General features: G+C 37.2%; 1 protein-coding gene, 1 long non-coding RNA gene and 1 pseudogene across 4 annotated transcripts; 1 reads left to right on the forward strand and 2 right to left on the reverse strand.

Moving 5' to 3' along the window:
• Positions 1-103: 103 nt before the first annotated feature.
• LOC311082248 (antigen WC1.1-like) lies at positions 104-3,225 on the forward strand (the record flags this gene model as incomplete). The annotated part of the gene is made up of 6 exons (XM_084112980.1): positions 104-176; positions 456-776; positions 1,555-1,869; positions 1,952-2,266; positions 2,497-2,820; positions 2,897-3,225. Exons 1-6 carry the CDS (start codon positions 119-121, stop codon positions 3,223-3,225), a joined length of 1,662 nt encoding a protein of 553 aa, XP_083969106.1. The 5' UTR covers positions 104-118.
• Positions 3,226-7,382: 4,157 nt separating this feature from the next.
• LOC311080721 (thyroid transcription factor 1-associated protein 26 homolog) lies at positions 7,383-10,491 on the reverse strand (annotated as a pseudogene). Its single transcript, XR_014609588.1, has 4 exons — positions 10,143-10,491; positions 9,434-9,782; positions 9,214-9,319; positions 7,383-8,024 (listed from the first exon to the last, which is right to left on the reverse strand). The product of XR_014609588.1 is annotated as a thyroid transcription factor 1-associated protein 26 homolog (transcript).
• Positions 10,492-12,396: 1,905 nt separating this feature from the next.
• Positions 12,397-20,837, reverse strand: LOC311080745. Of its 2 annotated transcripts, XR_014605702.1 has the most exons (7): positions 20,729-20,837; positions 20,572-20,627; positions 20,030-20,097; positions 19,728-19,775; positions 19,427-19,496; positions 12,847-12,957; positions 12,397-12,684 (listed from the first exon to the last, which is right to left on the reverse strand). It is a non-coding gene; the product is annotated as an uncharacterized lncRNA (long non-coding RNA). The 2 variants fall into 2 exon arrangements; XR_014605701.1 differs by lacking the exon at positions 19,728-19,775.
• Between the last annotated feature and the right edge of the window lie 312 nt (positions 20,838-21,149).

The raw sequence follows: 21,149 nt of genomic DNA on the forward strand, positions 1-21,149 counted from the left end.
TTGGCAGCTGTGAGAGTCTCTCTCTCTTTAGGGGACTGACAGGAGCCAGTTTCTTCAGTGTGTTTGAGGGAGCAGAGGAGAAACAGAGTCAAACAAACAGTGTGACGAGCAGAAGAAGATGGAGGGATTTCTGACACTCGTTTTACTCTCCTCTATAGTCACTATAACCACATCTGGTAAGTAAAAAAATAGAGAGTAATGAGGTGAAATTATACATGTTTAAATGAGCAGTTAATATAATATATAAATTATACCACTAGAAACTGAATAGAGGCCTGTAATATCTATAAATAGATCTTATGACACTATCATTTATTTAATACTAATTAAATTTTAATAATTAATTTTTACAGGCAACCAATTTAATTTGTCATAATAATTTTCTCATATTTTGAATATGTCCTCAACTTTGCAATGTTCTACTGCTACTGGCTAAATCTCTCTTTCATGTACAGATTTCGAGACTGTTAGATTGGTTGGTGGTAACAGTCCCTGTGCTGGTAGAGTGGAGATTCTTCATGATGGTCAGTGGGGAACAGTGTGTCATAGGAGCTGGGATATGCCTGATGCTGCAGTGGTGTGTAGAGAGATAGGATGTGGAGAGGCTCTAGAGGCTGTGCGTAATGCTCACTTTGGACAAGGATCAGGACCAATCTGGATGAGTTATGTGGCCTGTAGTGGATCAGAGTCAACACTGGAGAACTGTGGGTCAAACAGATGGGGTTCTCGTTTTCATAGCTGTCGTCATCATGAAGACGCTGGAGTCAGATGCTCAGGTGAGCGGCTCCATACATCACTCTTGTTAATACATCACTGATCATGGTTCAACATGCACCAATACTCAACTTTTTATATATATATACTAATCATTTGTTAACAACATGTATTCATTACATCAAGAGCTCACTGTTTCTGCCTTAAATTAATACATTATTAGCTAACTGTGTGATTTGTATATGTACATTTCTGAAATACATAACTTGGACACAGTCACTCATCTCTGATAACAGATCACTCTAAATTGTAATGTGGACTCATGCATTTTCTGTAAAGCTGCTTTGAAACGATATGTAGCCTATTGTGAAAAGCACTATATAATTTTTTTTGAATGTTCATCCACAAATATTAAAATAACTTCTTGTAATTTGTTTTCAGAGCAATTCATAAACAATTTGTGGAATAATTAACATGTGTTATTGTCTAAACTAAGAATGAATTAATTTTCATCCATTCTAAAAAATATTTAATTAATTAAAGGACTGTGACTTGCTGTTGCTTTATGTCTGTATAAAAATTACAGTGCCAGATGCCTCTTCAGGACATAACACATCCAGTTAAAGTGTTCTTCTGTGCTGTGCACTCTCTCAATATAATCAGAAACCATAAACTACGGACGGTTTACAAGAATTGATGATGGACCTCACCTGTGTTCTGGGAGATTATACATATAAATATTATTTATTTAAAACTGAACGTTGTTATTATTAAACACACTCTTAAACCTATACCACTCTGAATAAATCTATTTTGTATGATTTTATTTAATATAAACAGATCATAAACATCCCAGACTTTCCGAGGGGTCTCACCTGTGTTCTGGGAGATTAGAGGTGATTCATGGGGACACCTGGTACACAGTGTGTGACGCTGCCTTTGACCAGCAGGATGCAGAGGTTGTGTGTAGAGAGCTGGACTGTGGGGCTCCTGTACAGGTGCTGGGAGAAGATGCTTTTGGAAAAGGAGACGCTCAGATGTGGACACAAGAGATTCAGTGCAGAGGAAATGAGTCTCAGATTTACTTCTGTCCAACATCACCTTCACACCAACACAACTGCACCAGTGACAATAATGTGGGCCTGATCTGTTCGGGTAAATTGTCAATATTCTGTCTCTCTTCATTCTCCTCTGTCAGCTGCATTATACACTGTTTTAACTTCTGTTCTTTATTCAGGTTACACAGAGGCCAAACTGATGAATGGTTCAGATTCCTGTTCTGGAAGAGTTGAGCGTCAGTACTTCAGTAAATGGGGAACAGTGTGTGATGCATGCTGGGATATGAGAGCTGCCAGTGTCCTCTGTAGACAGCTGAATTGTGGGATTGCTGTGTCTGTTGTGGGATCAGACTGGTTTGGAGAGGGAAGTGGTGAAATCTGGGCTGATGTGTTTGATTGTGACGGGAATGAAACAAAACTCTCAGAATGTTCCGTCTCTTCATGGAGTCGAGCTGAATGTTCTCATAGACGAGATGTTGGAGTCGTCTGCTCTAGTGAGTCCATATTAGCGGAAGATTCACTGATATTATTCTGCTTGCAAATATTAAAAAGTATAAATACAATATTTAATCTCAATACATGTGTAATTTCATATGTTCTTTTCATACTGAGAGATAACATTCTTTCAGTTATTTATTTAAAATGTACAGCAAAATGTATAATTTGATGTAAAGTATATTCTCAACTTGCAATATTTTAGTAAAACATGAGATCTTCTCCTCAGATTCCTCTCTGGCTGTTCATGACGGTCTGGTGCGGTTGTCTGGAGAGAGACAGTGTGAGGGGGAGCTGGAAGTTTCCATCCATCAGGTCTGGAGGAGAGTTCTGCTGGACTCCTGGAGTCTCACTGAATCCTCTGTGGTCTGCAGACAGCTGGGCTGTGGCTCTGTGCTGAACTTCTCCGACTCCTCTTCATCCAGTCCTGAACACAGTCATGAGTGTGTGACGGGCTTCCAGTGCTCTGGGAGTGAAGCTCATCTGGGGAACTGCAGCTCTCCACAAACTCTCAACTGCAGCTCCACACAACAGCTGTCAATCACCTGCCTTGGTGAGAACAACAACATCTGGGCAGATTGTTCAGTTGTTAGTGATCAATAATGTGTTTTTCTCTCTCTGAATATCAGGTCGCGGGTCCATCAGGCTGGTGGGTTCTGGGGGAGACTGTGCAGGGAGGCTGGAGGTTTTTCACAGCGGCTCATGGGGGACAGTGTGTGATGACTCCTGGGATATTAAAGATGCCCATGTGGTGTGCAGACAGCTGCAGTGTGGAGTGGCCCTCAGTAACCAGCAGGTACCAGCCTGGTTTGGTCCTGGTTCTGGACCCATATGGCTGGATGAGGTGGAGTGTGAGGGGAATGAGACGTCCCTGTGGAACTGCTCTTCTCCAGGCTGGGGGAAACATGACTGTCAACACAAGGAGGATGTAGGAGTCGTGTGCTCAGGTAAACAGTAAAGTAATGTGATTGATTTTTAAATATATAATTTCAAATGTTTAAAGGGATAATGTGCAGCTGGTAATTTTTGCAAAATAAACACCAGGATCATCAGGAGCGGATGGCTCATATTTTGCAACAAAGACCATCTTACTGTATGATGGTCTGATAGACAGCGCTGCCATGGATGCCGCTACTTTTTAAATATTTTTTTATTGACCAAGCAGAATCAAGTAATACATAAGATCCATAATATATTATACAAATATAATTATCTTTTTCAGATGCTAGCAGAGCTAGCAGTGTGCATTAGCCTTGTATTAACCAGTTATTTTGGTGATATTTTAGGTTAAGCACAACTTAAACTCCAATATTTTTAATGCACATCCTTTTCCATCTAGAGTTTAAAGCGATCAGGTTAACTGAGGGCTGTGAAGGGAATGTGGAGGTTTTCTACAATGGATCCTGGGGTAATGTGTGCTGGAACCAGATGAACACAGACACAGTGAGTCTGATCTGTCAAGAGCTGAACTGTGGAAGATCTGGTGTTTTGTCTGATTCTACATCAAGACTGGAATCAGCTCGTAACTGGCTGGATGAAGTGAAATGTCGACCACATGATTCAAATCTGTGGCAGTGTCCATCTTCACCCTGGGGACAGAACGACTGCAATAGAGATGAAGTGGCCAACATCACCTGCTCAAGTGAGATTGTTTAAATAAAGATGGTCTCAGTATTTATGTTTCTTTAAACACAGTGTTTGTATATAATGTGGTGAATAAACTGTTTCTGAAACACTAAACTAATTTGATGGACAGAGCCACAATCATTTATGAGGCTTAAATTATGTTTTCACAATGACATGTTTCACTGAGAGAAGTTATGATTTTTGTGTCCTAATGTTCAGTTCTCTTAATATTTAATCTCAGAGGAGGAAAGTCGTGAGTCTCCTCTCAGTCGTCTGACATGTTCTACCTCTCCATCTCCTCACCAGAGACGGTGTTCAAGTAAGATTTTTAATTTAAGACTGTTTTCCATTAAAATGTGCATTTAAAAATCATAATCAAATTCATAAATGTAATCCACTAATCATACATTTAAAGCCATCTTAGTTAAGTTTCTGTGTTTTGTTGTAAATGTTGTCCTGAAGCTGGTCAGTGATGTTGCTGTGTGTGATTTAGATCATGTTCCTCTCAGACTGAGTGGAGGTTTGGGCCGGTGCTCTGGGAGGCTGGAGGTGTATCATAACGCTGTGTGGGGTTCAGTCTGTGCTGATCTGTGGGACATCAGCGATGCTCAGGTGGTCTGCAGGCAGCTGGGTTGTGGAGCAGCACTGAGGGCTGATGGGAATTCAGTCTTTGGTGCTGGTGAAGGTGTTGTGTGGCTGAACAGAGTCGAGTGCAGAGGGAATGAGATTCACCTGTGGGACTGTCCTCTCTCCCTGAAGAACCACACTGACTGCTCCCACAAAGAGCACGCTGGACTCACCTGTGCAAGTCAGAGCAAAACACTGAGCAATATTATTTATTTTCACATCATTTTAGTGCTACTAACTGTGTATTTGCATGATTTTTAATCTGTCTGTGTCTGTTTTGACAGATTTGACAGATTTGTCAGTGTCCACTACTCCTGCCACAACATCATCAGCTTCTCCTCCAGTTTCTCAGACAGTGCGCTCAACATCAGTCACTCCTCCACAAACTCCTCCAGTGTCTCTCTCTGTGCTTGTGGTTGTACTGGGAGTTTTGCTCTTACTGCTCTTAGTGCCACTGCTTATACTGATTCAGCAGAACAGAGTGATGAAGAGAGGTAGGAGAGATCCAGAGACTGTCATATTGTGTGTTATTCAGTGTGTGATCAGTCATGTGTTGTGAACTGACAGCAGGTTTGTCTGTCTACACTCACAGCTCTCTCTAAGAGGAGACACAGGACGACGACTGAGGCCGTTTATGAGGAGATTCATCACAGACACAATCACTTCACTCAGAGAGGTGAGACCGTGAATCTTATTTAATATGATTAATAAGAGAGTCTGTCAGACACTTGATGTTCATCTTGTTGGTGGTGGTTGAGGAGATTCCCCCCTTCTATGTAAAGCGCTTTGAGTGTCGAGAAAAGCGCTATATAAATGTAATGAATTATTATTATTATTATCTATTATTAGTCCTGTTAAACCTCCGGCTTTAAACCAGAGGATTCCTCACAGAAAACCACAGAGCTGCAGGTGCATGTTTATGTGTGTGTGTGTGAGTGTGTCAGTGAGTGTCTCTTCCTGTGTGTATTTCTGGAAGGCAGTGAGGAATGGGTTCATGTGAGGATACATGTGTGTTTTTCTAATAGGCCTAAAACAAAAAACCTGGTATTTCTGCCTCTAATGCTTTTAAAATGTATGTTATTAATATTTGTGTTGTGTTGTAAGTAACACAATGCTTCATGATCCAAAGGAGAAATGTGGATTCAATCTGTATGAAATGATGAATATGTTTCTGACTGTTCTGCTGTCCTTTAACAGGAAGTCTCGTCTCTGAAGAACTGCATTCTGGGTATGAAGATGCTGATGAGTTTCTCTCAGGTTAGAGAGCTGAAGTAGATCCAAATCAATAATTTGATTTACAAATATATAAAAAATGAAATTTACACATTTTAACACTAATTCAGCTGTTCACAATACTAAAACTTGTATTTTATTAGAAAAAGAGTTCAAGACTGCATATTATGATGATGTCACCAATGGCAGTGTCCTGAAAGGTCAGTGATCCTGCTGTGTCCCAATCAGAGGCTGTGTCCTCCGGAGGTCGCATCTGAAGACTGCATACGTCACTGAGGCGGTCTCATTTAAGAAAAATAACTGTTAGATTGCAAAGTAAGAAATAAATTTCAGTATTTTACACCTCATGAGGAATAACAGTCAATTTTATTACGGTTACTTCTCTTAAATAAGACATCCTTGATGAGGTATAGGCTACAGCCTTCAAACGCGACGACCGGAGGACACAGCCTCCGAATTGGGACACAGCTAACATTCATTACCCAAAACCTGCAACAGTATATTTTACATTTATTTTGTTTTCCAAAATATAAAAAAATGCCCAAATTATACATGTTTTGATGCAGAAGAGATGATGAAGGAAATCACACCGGGATACTATGATGATGTCATCACTGATGGACTGAAACCAGATCGTGAGACAGGTGTCATTCGGTTTTCTATAATAGGAAGAAATATTTAAAATATATTAAAATCTGTATATATGTATATATAGAAATATATATACATTATATAATGTCTCATGTTAAATTTACAGAATACACACCTGAGAGCTATGATGATGTAATGACAAGTGGACAGAACTTTATCAAAAATGGTGTTTACTTTTTATTGTTATTGGTGTATTTACCATAATCCTTTTATAGTGATTTATGATATTATTTGTTAATCCCATTACATTGTAAGATATAATGCAATGTTTGTTCTGTCTATATGTTCATGTGTAGTGGACACACCAGAGCATTATGATGATGTCATCATTAATGGACAGATCTTTCAAGATGTAACAGGTGAGTCACACAGAACTGCATTTCATGATCACCTTCACCCACTAATATTGAACATTTCTACCATTAATGAATCATCATGACTTTATCAGGAGTAAATCTAATAATCTCAGACAGTCATGAGGTGAAAGAGATCAATGACATCATTAGTGACACAAGCTGATTTACAAACTACAATGTGAGGTTTTTATTTCACATGTGAATCAGAGGGAGATCAGGAGGAGTATGATGATGTGAAGAACAGCAGTGAAGATGAGAGGAACCTGTTGGGTAGGTTATTGAACATTTCTATAACCTATATCTGTCTTTGTTTGTTATGTTTCTCATTTAAACTACATCTTAATGTAAATATTACAATGAAAATGTTTTTAAAAACAGACTATGATGATGTGGAGGAGGAGTCAAATAAAGAGGGAGGAGCCATATGACTCACTGACCACACCCACTGCCTCTTCATCCAATCATATTACAGTTCCTGGAGATATGGGGGTTTCTTAAACTGCTGTTAAAGATTCATGTTTTTGTTATCTGAAATATTTTTGTATAACAGGTTACATGCATTGCAACACGTTTTGTAGTATTTGTATTTTATTATTTTGCCTATTATTTTTTATTTTGACATCAATATTTTGCCTAATAAACAAAAGATACAATAAATTCATTATGTTTGTCACAAATTATATACATATTTTTAAAAGGCAGTTAGAGAAAATGAGAAAACGCAAATAAACGTTTAAAGGAGTTGAAAAAACTGTTAGGGAGTTCAGCTGCTGACAGCATTATCTACCTAAATATAATGAGAAAATCTATTTACCACTTTTATCATTATTATAATATTACCAGATTATTATTAGGAATCACATTTTTCCATAAATTTACTGCCATATTATTTAGTAATAGTATTTCTTGTGTACTGTCAGCTTGAATTAACTTAAGTAGAGCATAATTTAACCTTTAAAAAAATGATTACTGTAAAGACACAGTTATACACATTATGTAAAAAAACACACACCTAAACTGCACATTTTATTGTGTGATGGTGAATTTTTACTTTAAAATGCTTTAAACACCTTTAAACAGTTTTTAAGTCTGATGTGAGTTATTTGCGCTGCGCTTGAATCTTTTGCAGCAATAGCTCCATCTGCAGGTTGAGGTTGGGCTGACCCTTCTTGGTTTTTCTCTTCAACAGCTGATATGTTGCTATTTTCTTTTCCTTGTATTTCTTCAGAGCCTCCTCACGCTGAGATTTGTCTTTCAAGAATTCCTACAGAGACACACAAAATAAAACATGCGTCAATCATTTAGGCAAAAATGTAAGGGTGGTGAAAATGTGTATATGTGCATGACATAATGGATCTTCCTTAAAGGCTTAGTTCACCCAAAAATTAAAAAAAAAATGTCATCAATTATTCACCCTCATGTTGTTCCAAAACTGTAATCTTTGAAATACAAATGAAGATATTTAAAAGAAATCTTAGAGATTTTTGTCCTTCCATTGACAGTCCACGCAACTACCAAGAGACACAATCATTTTATATAATTTATATGACTCACAATTGTGACCCTGGATCACAAAACCAGTTACAAGTAGCACAAGTATATTTGTGGCAATAGCCAACAATACACTGTATGGGTCAAAATTCGCAAAAATAAATGGACAACTTTAAAGACGACTTTCTCAATGTTTTGATTTTTTTGCTCCCTCAGATTCCAGATTTTCAAATAGTTATATCTCGGCCAAATATTGTCATATCCTAACAAACCATCACAACCAATCAATGGAAAGCTTATTTATTCAGATGATGTATAAATCTCAATTTAAAAAAAAAATGTACCCATGGGACTGGTTTTGTGGTCCAGGGTCACATACTGTATTAACACTGATCAGCGAACATAAACAGAAGCTCAACAGATCCTGCTTGACTCGCGAGAACAAACCTCATTGGTTCTTGCTGAAGCTCAATCATGCTGCGTAACACCAGAATGATCCTCATCATTTATTTCTCGCATGCTTGAGCTTCTGTTTACCACAACTGATGTGTGAGATGATGAATGTTTATATGTGAATAAAATCCTAAATTAAATCCATTCATCATATAATGTTCAATGTATAGTTTTCAATCTCTTTATGACCTTTATGAAGCTCAAAGTGGTAATTGCGTGTCAATGGAGGGACAGAAATCTCTCAGATTTCATTAAAATATCTCCATTTCTGTTATGAAAATGAGCAAGTCTTATGGGTTTGGAACAACATGAGGATGAGTAAATGATGACAATTTTCATTATTGGGTGAACTATACCTTTAATGACATCACATAGGAGATTCATTAGGAAATGGAAAACTACAACAATTCCATCATAATGAGTAAAATGACTGCATTTGTAGACTCTAGCACTGAGTATACATTTGTTAGATGTAATCTTTTTATATTGGCCAGTTTCTATTGCCTCACCTCTCTCTTTCGTGCACGTTCCTCCTTCATCCTCTCATATTCTTGCTTTGTCTTTTGATACGAAGACATTTTATGCTTCCTTTGGATGAACGGGGCCTTGTGGGAGCTGATGACACAAATCAGGAATGTGGCTTTGCTGATGCAAATGGACTATTATTTGAATATAATTCACACACACGCACATATATGTGTACGTTTATACACTTATCTGTTACTGTACCTGTCAGACTGTGCTGGTTTATTAGATTAATCAGGATCAGGGTCGGTTTGGTCAGTCGTTGTGTTTAAGACGTGTTTCTCAGGAGAATCTAAAGAATCCGACCCCATGTTTAGTTCATCATCTGACTCTGTCTCTTTATCCAGTGCTCTTCCTTCACATCTTTTCTTCTTTTTCTCCTGTTCTTCTTCATCTAGTCGTTCTTTTTCAGCCAGGTACAGATGTCTCAGATGCTCGGGATATTTCTCCTCTAACTGAACTTTTGATGCTTGATTTTTCTTCCTCTCCTTTCGAAGAAGTTTGTTGTATTCATGCCTTACTTTCTCCTTCCTTTTGAAGGCAAACCCCTGACCTGATGAAGCATGAGACAGAGATGAGATTCAAACAGAATACATTCACATTTTAGTCCTTTATTATGGATTAAGGATCTATTACGCTATTCAAATATCCATTATTGAAATTTATTCAAAAATTAAATATATTTTCTTTAGAAAATGGTATAAAAATGTTCATCATTAATGCAAAGTTTACATATCAAAGAACTAGGCACGTGAATAGTACACTAGATTTTTAAAGGATGTAACGTTAATATCTTTATTTTAATTGAAAATGTGTTTAATTAATGACTGTTTTCTACATCGAAATACATTTACTTAAATGTTAAGTATTTACGTTACATTTATGGATTTTAAAGTCAACTAACGTTACTCACCCTCTTTTAAACTACCATCAAAAACTTTGTTCTCCGGAACCCATTTTCTTTTTCTTTTGGCGTTGTGTGATAAACCACCATGTGAAAATTTGTTATTGAAGTGTTTTCCTCTAAACGGACCTTGACTTTTTGAGTTTTGTTTTAACGGTGCCATGTTTGACGCTAGTATGTGGACAACACGGATGATTCTCGTGTAGAGACGCACAATAATGACGTGCGTATGGTCGCAAGGCATTACTAATCAAATAAGCGTCATTTGTGTGAGCGCAATATGTTCTATTCGCTCATAGAACAAAACGCTGACTAGTACACCCAACATGGCCGCACATTTGGTCGCTCAGAGGAATCATCTCCTTATGTGACTACTTACGTCTTAAATACAGAAAATGTGTCAATAGCTGCAGCTCTCATGAAATTCTCACTGTTCTCGGTCCGTGAATAATGGCATTTAATGACCTGCCTATTAAAACTTTAAAAAGGAAAATAGATGAAGTAAAGCGCTTTCTCTCCATATCGCTAAGCATCTCGAATGCGCACACAGTGGACTTTTACACGCGTGATATTTGGAGCACGTTCATGTGTGTGAGTCCAGAACAAGTATTGTATTCTATCAGTTCCACTGATGACCGCACGGGGGCGGTAGAAGGTAAGAAGGACTCGATCTGGAAAAAGAAAAAATCGTTTTATTGTTATGCAAAACATTTATTTTTTATTTTTTATAATGCAATCATTTTTCAAAGTAAAAAGAATTTGTGGTTTAATTATGACACTACGCAACATAATAAACTGCTCAGAATTATAATGACTAATATATGTTTTAATATAATTTTCTTTAACATTTTCTCAGAACACTGTATGTATACATTATTTTGTATGTAGTAAAATGTAGTAAAATGACAAAATTGTCTGCGGCATCATTTAATTTGATCAATATTTAAAATTATTAATTTGATATAGCCTACCAGTACGTTGTATTTGTATGGTACAATATATATTTTATATTGTTAGGATCCTGAGATATTTTGTGTGTTTGTATCAATTGTCCTTGTGTGTGGGTGTGTCTTGCTCGCTCTCTCTCTCTGTGTGTACACAAGCTTGTGTTTCAGATGGGCGTTGCCTCTGTTAATCTGTGGAAGACTGTGATTGGAGCTATGCACCTGACCTGGATATAAGGACCGCCCCTTTATGCCTTTGTGCTTTATGCCTTTGTGCTTCGCGGTCGTACCATTTAAGTGTGCTTCTCTTCAGCTTTGTTTGATTCGCCATTATTATTATAAGAGTGTCGTACCAGAGAGATAGTGTTTAGTGAAACTGTGATTGAAGTGTAGTGCCAAAGAGATAGTGTTTAGTGAAACTGTGAGTGTTTGTTGAATGTAACTACTTCTGGTTTTCTCCTATATCTGACTATTGCCTGTTTAACTACTCCTTGAATTACGATTCTAACTTGTCAACCTGATACTTCTTAAATAAGCGTGTAAATATTCTTGTATATACATTGTTACCAGATTAAGGGACCCTGCTGAAAAATCCAGCTAAAACCAGCCTAAGCTGGTCAGGCTGGTTTTGGCTGGTCTCCCAGCCTGGTCATAGCTGGTTTATCAGGCTGGTTTTAGAGGGGTTTTGAACACTTTTTTAGCTGGTCAGGCTGGTCTAAGCTGGTCAGCCTGGCTGGTCTTAGCTGGTCATTGTTGGGCTTAGCTGGTTTTAGCTGGTCATTGTTGGGCTTAGCTGGTTTTAGCTGGTCTTAGCTGGTTTTAGCTGGTCATTGTTGGGCTTAGCTGGTTTTAGCTGGCCAGGCTGGTCATTTTTGGACTTAGCTGGTCTTAGCTGGTCAGGCTGGTCTTAGCTGGTTTTAGCTGGCCAGGCTGGTCATTTTTGGACTTAGCTGGTCTTAGCTGGTCAGGCTGGTCTTAGCTGGTCAGGCTGGTCTTAGCTGGTTTTAGCTGGTCAGGCTGGTCTTAGCTGGTTTTAGCTGGTCAGGCTGGTCTTAGCTGGTCAGGCTGGTCTTAGCTGGTCATTGTTGGGCTTAGCTGGTTTTAGCTGGTCATTGTTGGGCTTAGCTGGTCAGGCTGGTCATTGTTGGGCTTAGCTGGTCAGGCTGGTCATTGTTGGGCTTAGCTGGTCAGGCTGTTTTTAGCTGGTCAGACTGGCTGACTCTATGTCTTCTCTATTTTTCCTGCCACTGTGTGTTGTGACAAATAATGTAAACAATTCCAAGTATACTTAAAATAATCTTCAGGAGCACAGGCAACAATTCAAACAAATTCCTTTTATTTGATATTGCAGCCCCTTAAAACAACCCATTGATATGCTAACAGTAATGTACAAAATTATTAATTGAAATGATTAAAATGCTAAAAACTATAATAGTAACTAAAGGAGAACAATAACAGAATTATAGAGATACATTTTACATTACATTTTACTTTTCTTTTTTTATGACATCTTGTATTTTTTGGGATATGTAATACCCCACTTGCTTCTCCCGCTTCTCTCTCTCCTTTTTCGGGTTCTTTTTGTTTGAGCCAGTCACTGAAGCAGACTTGAAAGATAAATAATTTAGATTATTAATTTGTCACTTTTCAACTAGTAAAACTTAGAAAGGTAATCAACTAATGTAAAACCGTTTTACTAAATTGGCTACGGCTACATAAAGTATATGAATGAATGAATGAATGAATGAATAAATGAAATAACAGATTACCTCTCAAAACTTGCAGCTTGGATGGTGTCAGGGGAGGCTTTGCAGAGTGTTTATTCGTGGGACACTCCTTTCCTGACACACTTCTGCTCTTTAAAGTGTTTGTATGTGGATCTTCAAGACAAAACATAAATTAGCTTCAATTGTATGAAAAAAAACACTCTTCAAAATATCTTCTTTTATGTTCTACAGAAAAAATAAACTTATACAGAATATATTCCAGTTGGTAGCTATAAATGTTGTGACGTTACTCCTACTTTGGCTACCACATCAGAGCTGCATTTTTTTTAAAGATCTCAATATTACAAATAAGAAGCTGTATTTATTTTCCTACAAAGATATCTAGTCATTTCAGTGAGATCTTAACAATTTGTGTGGAACCTTTCAGCACGTGTCAAGCAACTTTAGTCTGGGTAGATGCCATATTTAAGTGAATCAAAAATGAGGCTGTGTGCAATATGCATACAGTCAGTTCAAAAGTTTGTACCATCTAAATGTGCTGGATCTTTTTACTTCATCACCACCCATGTTTTCTAAAGTTGATTTTTTTCAATATTTCATCAACATAACAGTACATTTAACCGATTGTAAGTCTGTCTTTTACAGACAGTGTTAGCTGTAGCTTTGATTTCGAATTAAAAGTCTCAATATGTGATGATCATTAGCTTCAATGCAGAACATTAATAACTATGATTGGGACTGCCATATATACATACATTATAATGAGCAAAATATTGCATTAAAAACGTTGTAAATTCTTTGGGATTAGTTGCTGTGTTTCAGCCATAGACTGTAAAAAAAGATGGACGACGCCCCTTCGCTCTCTTCCATTGATGAGAACTGAAGCCCGATATGGCGCTGACATCTTGGGGCTTGAGTTTGCGCAGTAGCGATCTCGGGACCAGACCTGCACAGTCGTGAGCAGGAAGTAATCAACGCTCCGCCCTCACTCTCGCCGAATGCACTGAGGGAGAGTGGATTCTGCACACTTTTTTAAAAATTGATTGCAGTACGACAAGAGGCTTGTTAAAATAAAGTATACAATCTCCTCAGTCCTCCGAAGATCCAGACAAAATGTCCGTTGGTGCTTCGGTGACTACTTCACTCAGAGAACCTGTCAATCACAGCTGTCAATCATGACGTTACACCACCGCATCACGTAACTAACTAAAAACCAACTTATTTTTGAAACAGACACTTGATCTTACACCAGCGTGATAAAAACAACAGCAAATGAAAGAAACCACATTTGGAAAAAAGATATTTGAAGTGTAATTTAATTGTTTAGTTGGTATCAAGTCCCGTTGAATAACACGGGGAGGCGGGGCTTATGACATATACAGGGTACCCCCAGGATCCTCCAGCTTAAATTCAAGGCTTTTTAAGACCTTTTTAATACCATTTCAAATGAAATTCAATGCCAACTTCGTACCAATTCCGACAGAAGTATGAGGGGAAAATGTCAAATCTGTATACATTTTAAACCCTAAAAAATAATTATGTACAAGTAGACTACTTGAATTAAATAAAACATTTTATTTAAATAATAAGTCATATTTAATATATACGCAACAGCGTTGTAGCGCGCACGTGTGTAGGCTAGTGTTAATTTTGGCAGCCATTTTTGATTTAGTCTTACTCTTCATCTTCAGACGAAAATGCTTATTGGTCTTAGTCACATTTGAGTCATTCTGCCTTTCATAGTTTTAGTTGACGAAATGTGTTTGCATTTTTTGTCAACTTTTAGTCATTACTTTTAGTCAAACTGCAGTAACTTTAATTTTGGTAGCTATTTTATATGTAGTCTTTAGACAGAAAATGTCATAATTATTCTCTCTAGGCCAATTCAATTAAGCTTATGAGAAATTAAAATTAAGCTAACAGGCTGTATTGGCATTGCACTCTTTAGCAGTAGCACTTGTGCAATTCTACATATCCCTTTTCCTTAGTTCTCCAATTTTTTAGAGTGCCGTACCCCCTGGTACCCCAACTCTTCCACATCTTTCCATTAAGGGACAATATTTGCCCCATTTAATCGATTTTTCCATTTCATTTTTCACCTTTATAATACCTTTAAAAAAATAAATAATGCTTTAAATAAAACAATGTTCAATAAATATGCAATGTTAAAAAACGTTTAATATTAATAGAAATATGATATTAAAATCGCCAGTAGGTGGCGGTAACTCACTGTCTTTGTCAAAGCCACAGATTTTGTTGCAAAATAGAGCAATAAGCCTGACAATACTGTTTAAAATGTAGCACATCACTTAATGTTACCCCCTTTTTCTTTTCTTTTTTTCACTGTTGTATAAAATCAATGTCACATTTGAAATCGTGTGGATAGTCGGGAAACATTGCATTCTTGCTCGTATAATGATCAACATTAAAAACACTGCTGTATATCAGCCTGCATTTTGATCGCAGATTTAGTCGCACAAACAGCGCAAGCGGCTCGTGACAGAACACAGACCGACTGAATGACACTTTAATTTAAGTAGAAAATCTCAAATGAAGATCGCTGAACTCCAGCTTGTCTGTGTTTTCAGATCATCCGCGCTTCTTCAACAATGTAGAGAGAGCGCGCGTGGATGGTTGTGGCCAGATACTACTGAAAAGACCGGGTAGAAAACATGTTCTTTTAACAGAAAAGCTCTGCTTAGTAACCATCGTAACGGGTGCGCACACTTTCGCGAGTTCTGCTATGACGTGGAGCGCGAGGTGCACTCAACGTTACGCGACTAATTTTTAATTAGTCTACATTAGTAACAGTTAATTTTGTTACGGTATGAACTTAATCATAGAAAAGAGATTATCAAATTTAAGACTTTTTCAATGCTTTTAAGACCCCGCGGGTACCCTGATATACTAGGACCAGTCACCGGGGGGCGATCGAGACGTTTTGGCTTCACTTTTCAGGGCTTGTGCGGCACGCTTGGTTTCAGCGTGTTGTCCTGGGAGGAGTGCATCCACAACAGGAGTTTCACTATGTAATAGTTGATTACTATTCAAGCCACTAGATATCAACTAAAGTGGATTTTCAGAGGGAAACAAATAAATTAAATTGACTTTAGAATTCACAAAATGACAGTTAATTGCATTAACATGCAATGTAATACCTATGAAAAAAAAAAACATGTCAATGTGTTACATTAACAATGCATCTCTATTTAGTTTTTCACCGATGTCTAGGGGCTGTTTACACCAGGGCACTTCATGCGTTTTCTCAGATCAGATTGCTGTCTGATTTATCAAAACGATTCCATTTACACCTGGTTACATCAATGTGTGTGTGTTTTTTTTTTTTTTTTTTTTCGGATATAAATCCGATCTTAAATTCCCGCTATTTGCAGATTTAATGGAGTGCACGTCACCGAAAGCAACAGATATGAGATACATTATTTTATTGATCATCAGCTAAAATTTCTGAATCAAAGCCCGCAATAAGAGAAAGCAGAAACAGCCCTGGTAAGATCATTTCGTTTCTTTACATTTAATGAAGATGATTGTGTGTTAAGCGTCAGCGACTTTCACTTTGATTTGCGATAGTTTGCACGTTGGTTTGATGAATAGATGCTCATCTGCGGCGATGCGTGTTGCAGTAGCGTCATCATATCTGACTATAACATGACATATAGCCTATAACACGCTCTCACATGTTTATTTTTTAATAAACCATATTCAACAACATATAAAAATGAAATAATCTTTAGAGTAAAGCCGCAGCCATCATTACCAAGCGCGAACCATTGACAGTGAATGAAACGAAGCGAACTTAGCCTGCAGGCTGTAGTGTGACATGCGTAAACCAATGGTGCAAACATAATCATAGAGATGACGTGCCACAGGTTTTCATTTAAAAGAAAAAACGTAGCTTGTGTTTGTATGTAGGTCTAGGCAATTTATATTCACAATACTTAATAACTAATATTATTTTATTGCATTTGTATTAAATGTTTGAAGAGGTAAAAAAAAATATCGGTCGGTCTTAACTAGTGTTGGGCGATATGCTCCATTTTCATATCGTCCTATCGTCAGCCAGTAAGATCGGTGGTACGCGATATTATCGTGAGGGGGCGGGGCTTACTTATTTGATCATTAACTTGCTTATTTACTCGTTAATTTGCTTGTTTTATTAGTTCGTTTTATATATGAGAATTGTTTTCTATTTTGCTAGCAAAGTTGGAGTGTTTATCAATAGGCTAAATCAGGTTATTTCCCGGTATAGTGAGGTAAAAAAAAAAGATCCTTATCATTCTTGTATCTGACTCGGAGTATTTCAACATGTCAGCGGGAAATTTACGGACACACATTATCCTCTCATGCCGTTACAGATGCAGCATTTTGACTGTATTTCTGCACGAGATGAGAACACGTTTTAATAATTTCTTGGGTCAAGAAAGAGTCAGAGTTTGTGATATATGTCCTCCTACCAGTGCACTCTCTGTCTGTATGCAAGTGCACTTCACACATCGCACTTCAATAAGCCCGAAGAACGCGGGTTAATGTGTTTTAAATGCTGAGAGAAATCAAAGGCAAAAATCTAAAAGTCGATCGGTTATACTTAAACTTATGACTTGACTCCGATAAAGGAAAACGGGTTAATGTGTTTACATGACATGCATTGCCAGTTTATTCAGCATAATCGAGTTAATAACGTGCATGTAAACGCGCTCATTCCCTGAAAGTGAAAGCAGAAACGGACTGAGCTTTCGCTGCATTAACAGCGCGTTCTCTCAGAGACGACGGTGGATATAACGGTATAGCAACTATCTTAATTTACTGGCTTAATATTTCTCTTGTGGACTTACATTATTGACAGTGAAACAATTAGAAGAATATTACTTGTTAAACAAGTGTTTGAAGTAGGGGTGACCCCGAATAGTCGAAGATTCGATTGGAGGAGCCTGATTCGACTACCGATCTCACGGTCGAATCTTCGCACAGGTGTTATGAAACGAGGATCATGCCACTTTGGCTATAAGAGAGCGCTCAATGTCTGATTTCACATAGAACTATCGGTTTTCTGTCAATACATTAATATTCAGCCTATTATGATAATGCTGTATATAAAAATGTGCAAAGAAATAAGTTTTTAATAAATATTTTTAATGTGCGTGAATAAATCCAAACACCCCGTGACAGATTTAAGTTTCACTTTCAATCCGTGACCGACAGAGGAGCGTCTTCGCGGCAAGGATTTAAATCTTTAACAATGTCTGGGATAAGAAACTTTAAAGTGTGGATGTACACCATCAGAAAGGATATTCTCCAAGGCTGGATTTAGCATCAGGAAAACCATGATCGCACTTCTGCCGGCCAACGTTAAGTTTCACGTTAGAATGTATTTTATCCGCGCGCACAATTTGAAAAGACTCCAACGGACACAGACAGAGTGAAAGATTGGATTTGTTCTCTCGATCAGGTAGGGTACAAGTGATTTCAAAACTTTTCAGCCGGTTCTAATTTGATTTTTGGATGCTGTGAGTGTGAACATTTTTAGCTAAAAAGACTGCCACTCCAGTTTAGCATTTATTGTTGTTTCTGCAGTTAAAAAGACAAAGTTGAAAATTCTGGCTACTATCGTTATTTTAATAGTTTCTTTATTTTAATTTTATTTATTGATCTGTCAGGGTAATCTTTATTTGTGGCTTGTGTTTTGAATATATGTTCCCCTGCACTTTAGGCATTTTGCACACATTTGCTCATCTTGTGACTTGATTCTGATTTATTTCGTTTTGTATTTTTATTTATTAGAAAGGTATATTCTGTTCTAATTTAATTTAGTAAATTGTTTATTTTTTCGGTGCATCGATGTTGTGCCCGCACAGGTAATTTAGCCGATTTAATTTGATTTGCATGTGAAATGCAAATCCTGTCCGTGGCCTTTCTGGAGTTATTTATGTTATTTCTTAGTTTTATTGATCCAAAATGTTTTTATACATTTTCTTCTATATCTTTGTGTGATTTTCTGTACATGGTGGCTTTGAAATGTTAAAGCCCCGCCCCCAGCCCCACCCCTACACACATGATTCGACTATTAGTCGACTATAGGCAAGACATGACGATTCTGATTCGACTATGAAAATCCATAGTCGGGGACACCCCTAGTTTGAAGTTGCTTTTGATTTCACAGACGGCAGAGTTGTGCTGCGTTCTTGAACTAAAGACTTTTATTAGGCCTATATAATTTTAGTGATATTATTATCATTAATATTTTGTAATTGTATTGTTTTTAGTGTTATTAGTGTCATTCAATGTTTTGTTAATGTGCTATGGAAACAAAATACTGACGAACAACGATGCCATCTTCATCTTGGCTCTAAATGATGCGTCTGTTAAAGCAAGCACTCGACAATTTGTGAATGGATCTCATACGCACGTCGGTGATGTCGCAAGTGTGGTTATGTGGTGATGTCGTTATGAATTTAGGCAAGGCAAATTAATTGTAGTTCATAATTAATGTACCCATTAATGTTCATGTTTCAGTACCCATGCCTACATATGGGTGTGTTCATATGGATGAAAGCCTGTTGTGTTCAGTCTCTTGATTTGTGATAGTGACAGCTATTGTGAAACTCACCTTGTCAAGGTGACCGCATCAAGGTCTTGTCCTGAAGAATCACAGGGCCAAACGCTAGGGATTATTTCATCTGATAACAAGAGCATAGCCATAAGTTTAAGAACTCTAATGATATCTTTAGCCCCTGATATTGCATTGGGGATATCAATTCAAACATTTTAAAGGCTAAGAGTATGAGCCATGAGTAAGCTGGCCAGATATCTGTGAAAAATAACTTGCGTGCCTGAACCATATTTAGCATTTAAAAGTAAAAAGAATTTCAGTATTTATCAGTAAAAAATACATACAAATAAATAAATACCCCTGAGTATGGTGTCTGTCTCACTGGCCAACATAACTCAAAACAGACCTAGAGAAATAAAATATACCAATGACCATGATATCCTGTTATCATAATAGTTAAATAAATAATTATAACTACGACCATTATACCATTATATTTGTCGCCTATTATTTAGCCTACAGGCTTCTCAAGGACAATCACACTGAAAAAACCTGGGGTTAATGATTTTAAAATGTGAGACTTCTTTCAAAAGCATAAATCTTACAGACCCCAAACTTTTGGACAGTAGTGCATTGTATGTTTGAGGTGGTTTTGCTTACTAGTCATATGGTTCATAGCCGTGGAGATTTTCTTGGATGGGGTTGCAGCAGGCCTTCAGCATGATGATCTACAGTAGGAACATAACATGCAATGTCACAGAGCCAACACTGTTACATAGGATTTACAATAGGGTTTATTACAAGAAACCAAGCCAGAGCAGAGGTGAACTGCAGAAAAGAGAAAGAATTATATATTTAGATAATATATTAAGATAATAATTAATTATATATTAATATAAATAGATGCATATGAAATTAATAATTCACCCTTTGTTGTAGAGGGTTTTTTCCTGTTGCTCCTGAAATCACTTTTTTTAAATCACTATTTGTAAGTGCCGTCACTGATTAACAGTGCAGCGTATTCTTTCAGGTTAAATAAATTAGCTTACTTTCAATCACCCATTGACAAATTACCAGCAAAACAAAACTATCAAAAACTGTTATCTACACAAAGATGTGGTTAAAACCCCAAACTTTTATAAACAAGAGCTCCAGTCAGACTATAGTTAGCCTTAACGTAAGTTAAGTTAGGCCTAACTTACCTCTTCTGAAACTGGTTGAGATGCTAACGGACTTTTTCGAAGACACAAAACCATTTCTATAAAGTAAATATTCAACAGGAGCGTGTCAATTACACGTAATAAAGGTGTCAGGGACGTTTGTATGTATTATTTTTGTGAATTTGTTGACTAAACTCACCTGAAAGCAGTGAAAACAACAGCGAGAGACAAGAGTTTTGCTGTGTGTCAGTTGATGACGTTTCCCGTTTCCATCTGCTCTCGCGCGCACAGCGCGCTCGCTCCAGTGTTTGAATGCGAATGTTCGAATGTTCACGCGCACGCACATTAAAACACTTCAAAGTCACGCAGCATTTAAATAAACATCTAGAATAAAAAAATCATTAATATTAAATCATGAATTTAAAACTCATTGTGTAGTTATATGACCCATTCATGTGCAATATGCCAGGTTTATGGCAGGCGAGTAAAAAAAAATTGTGACAGTGACAGAAGTATTAAAAGTTTTTTATTTTATTTTTGAAAAATTCAATTTACATTTATATAATGATAAGTTGCGTTAGAATACTAATAATTGCGTTATATTACTAAATGGCAAGCAA

Source organism: Abramis brama (genome assembly GCF_963993115.1).
Source record: "Abramis brama genome assembly, chromosome: 4".
NCBI classification, from domain to species: Eukaryota; Metazoa; Chordata; class Actinopteri; order Cypriniformes; family Leuciscidae; genus Abramis; species Abramis brama.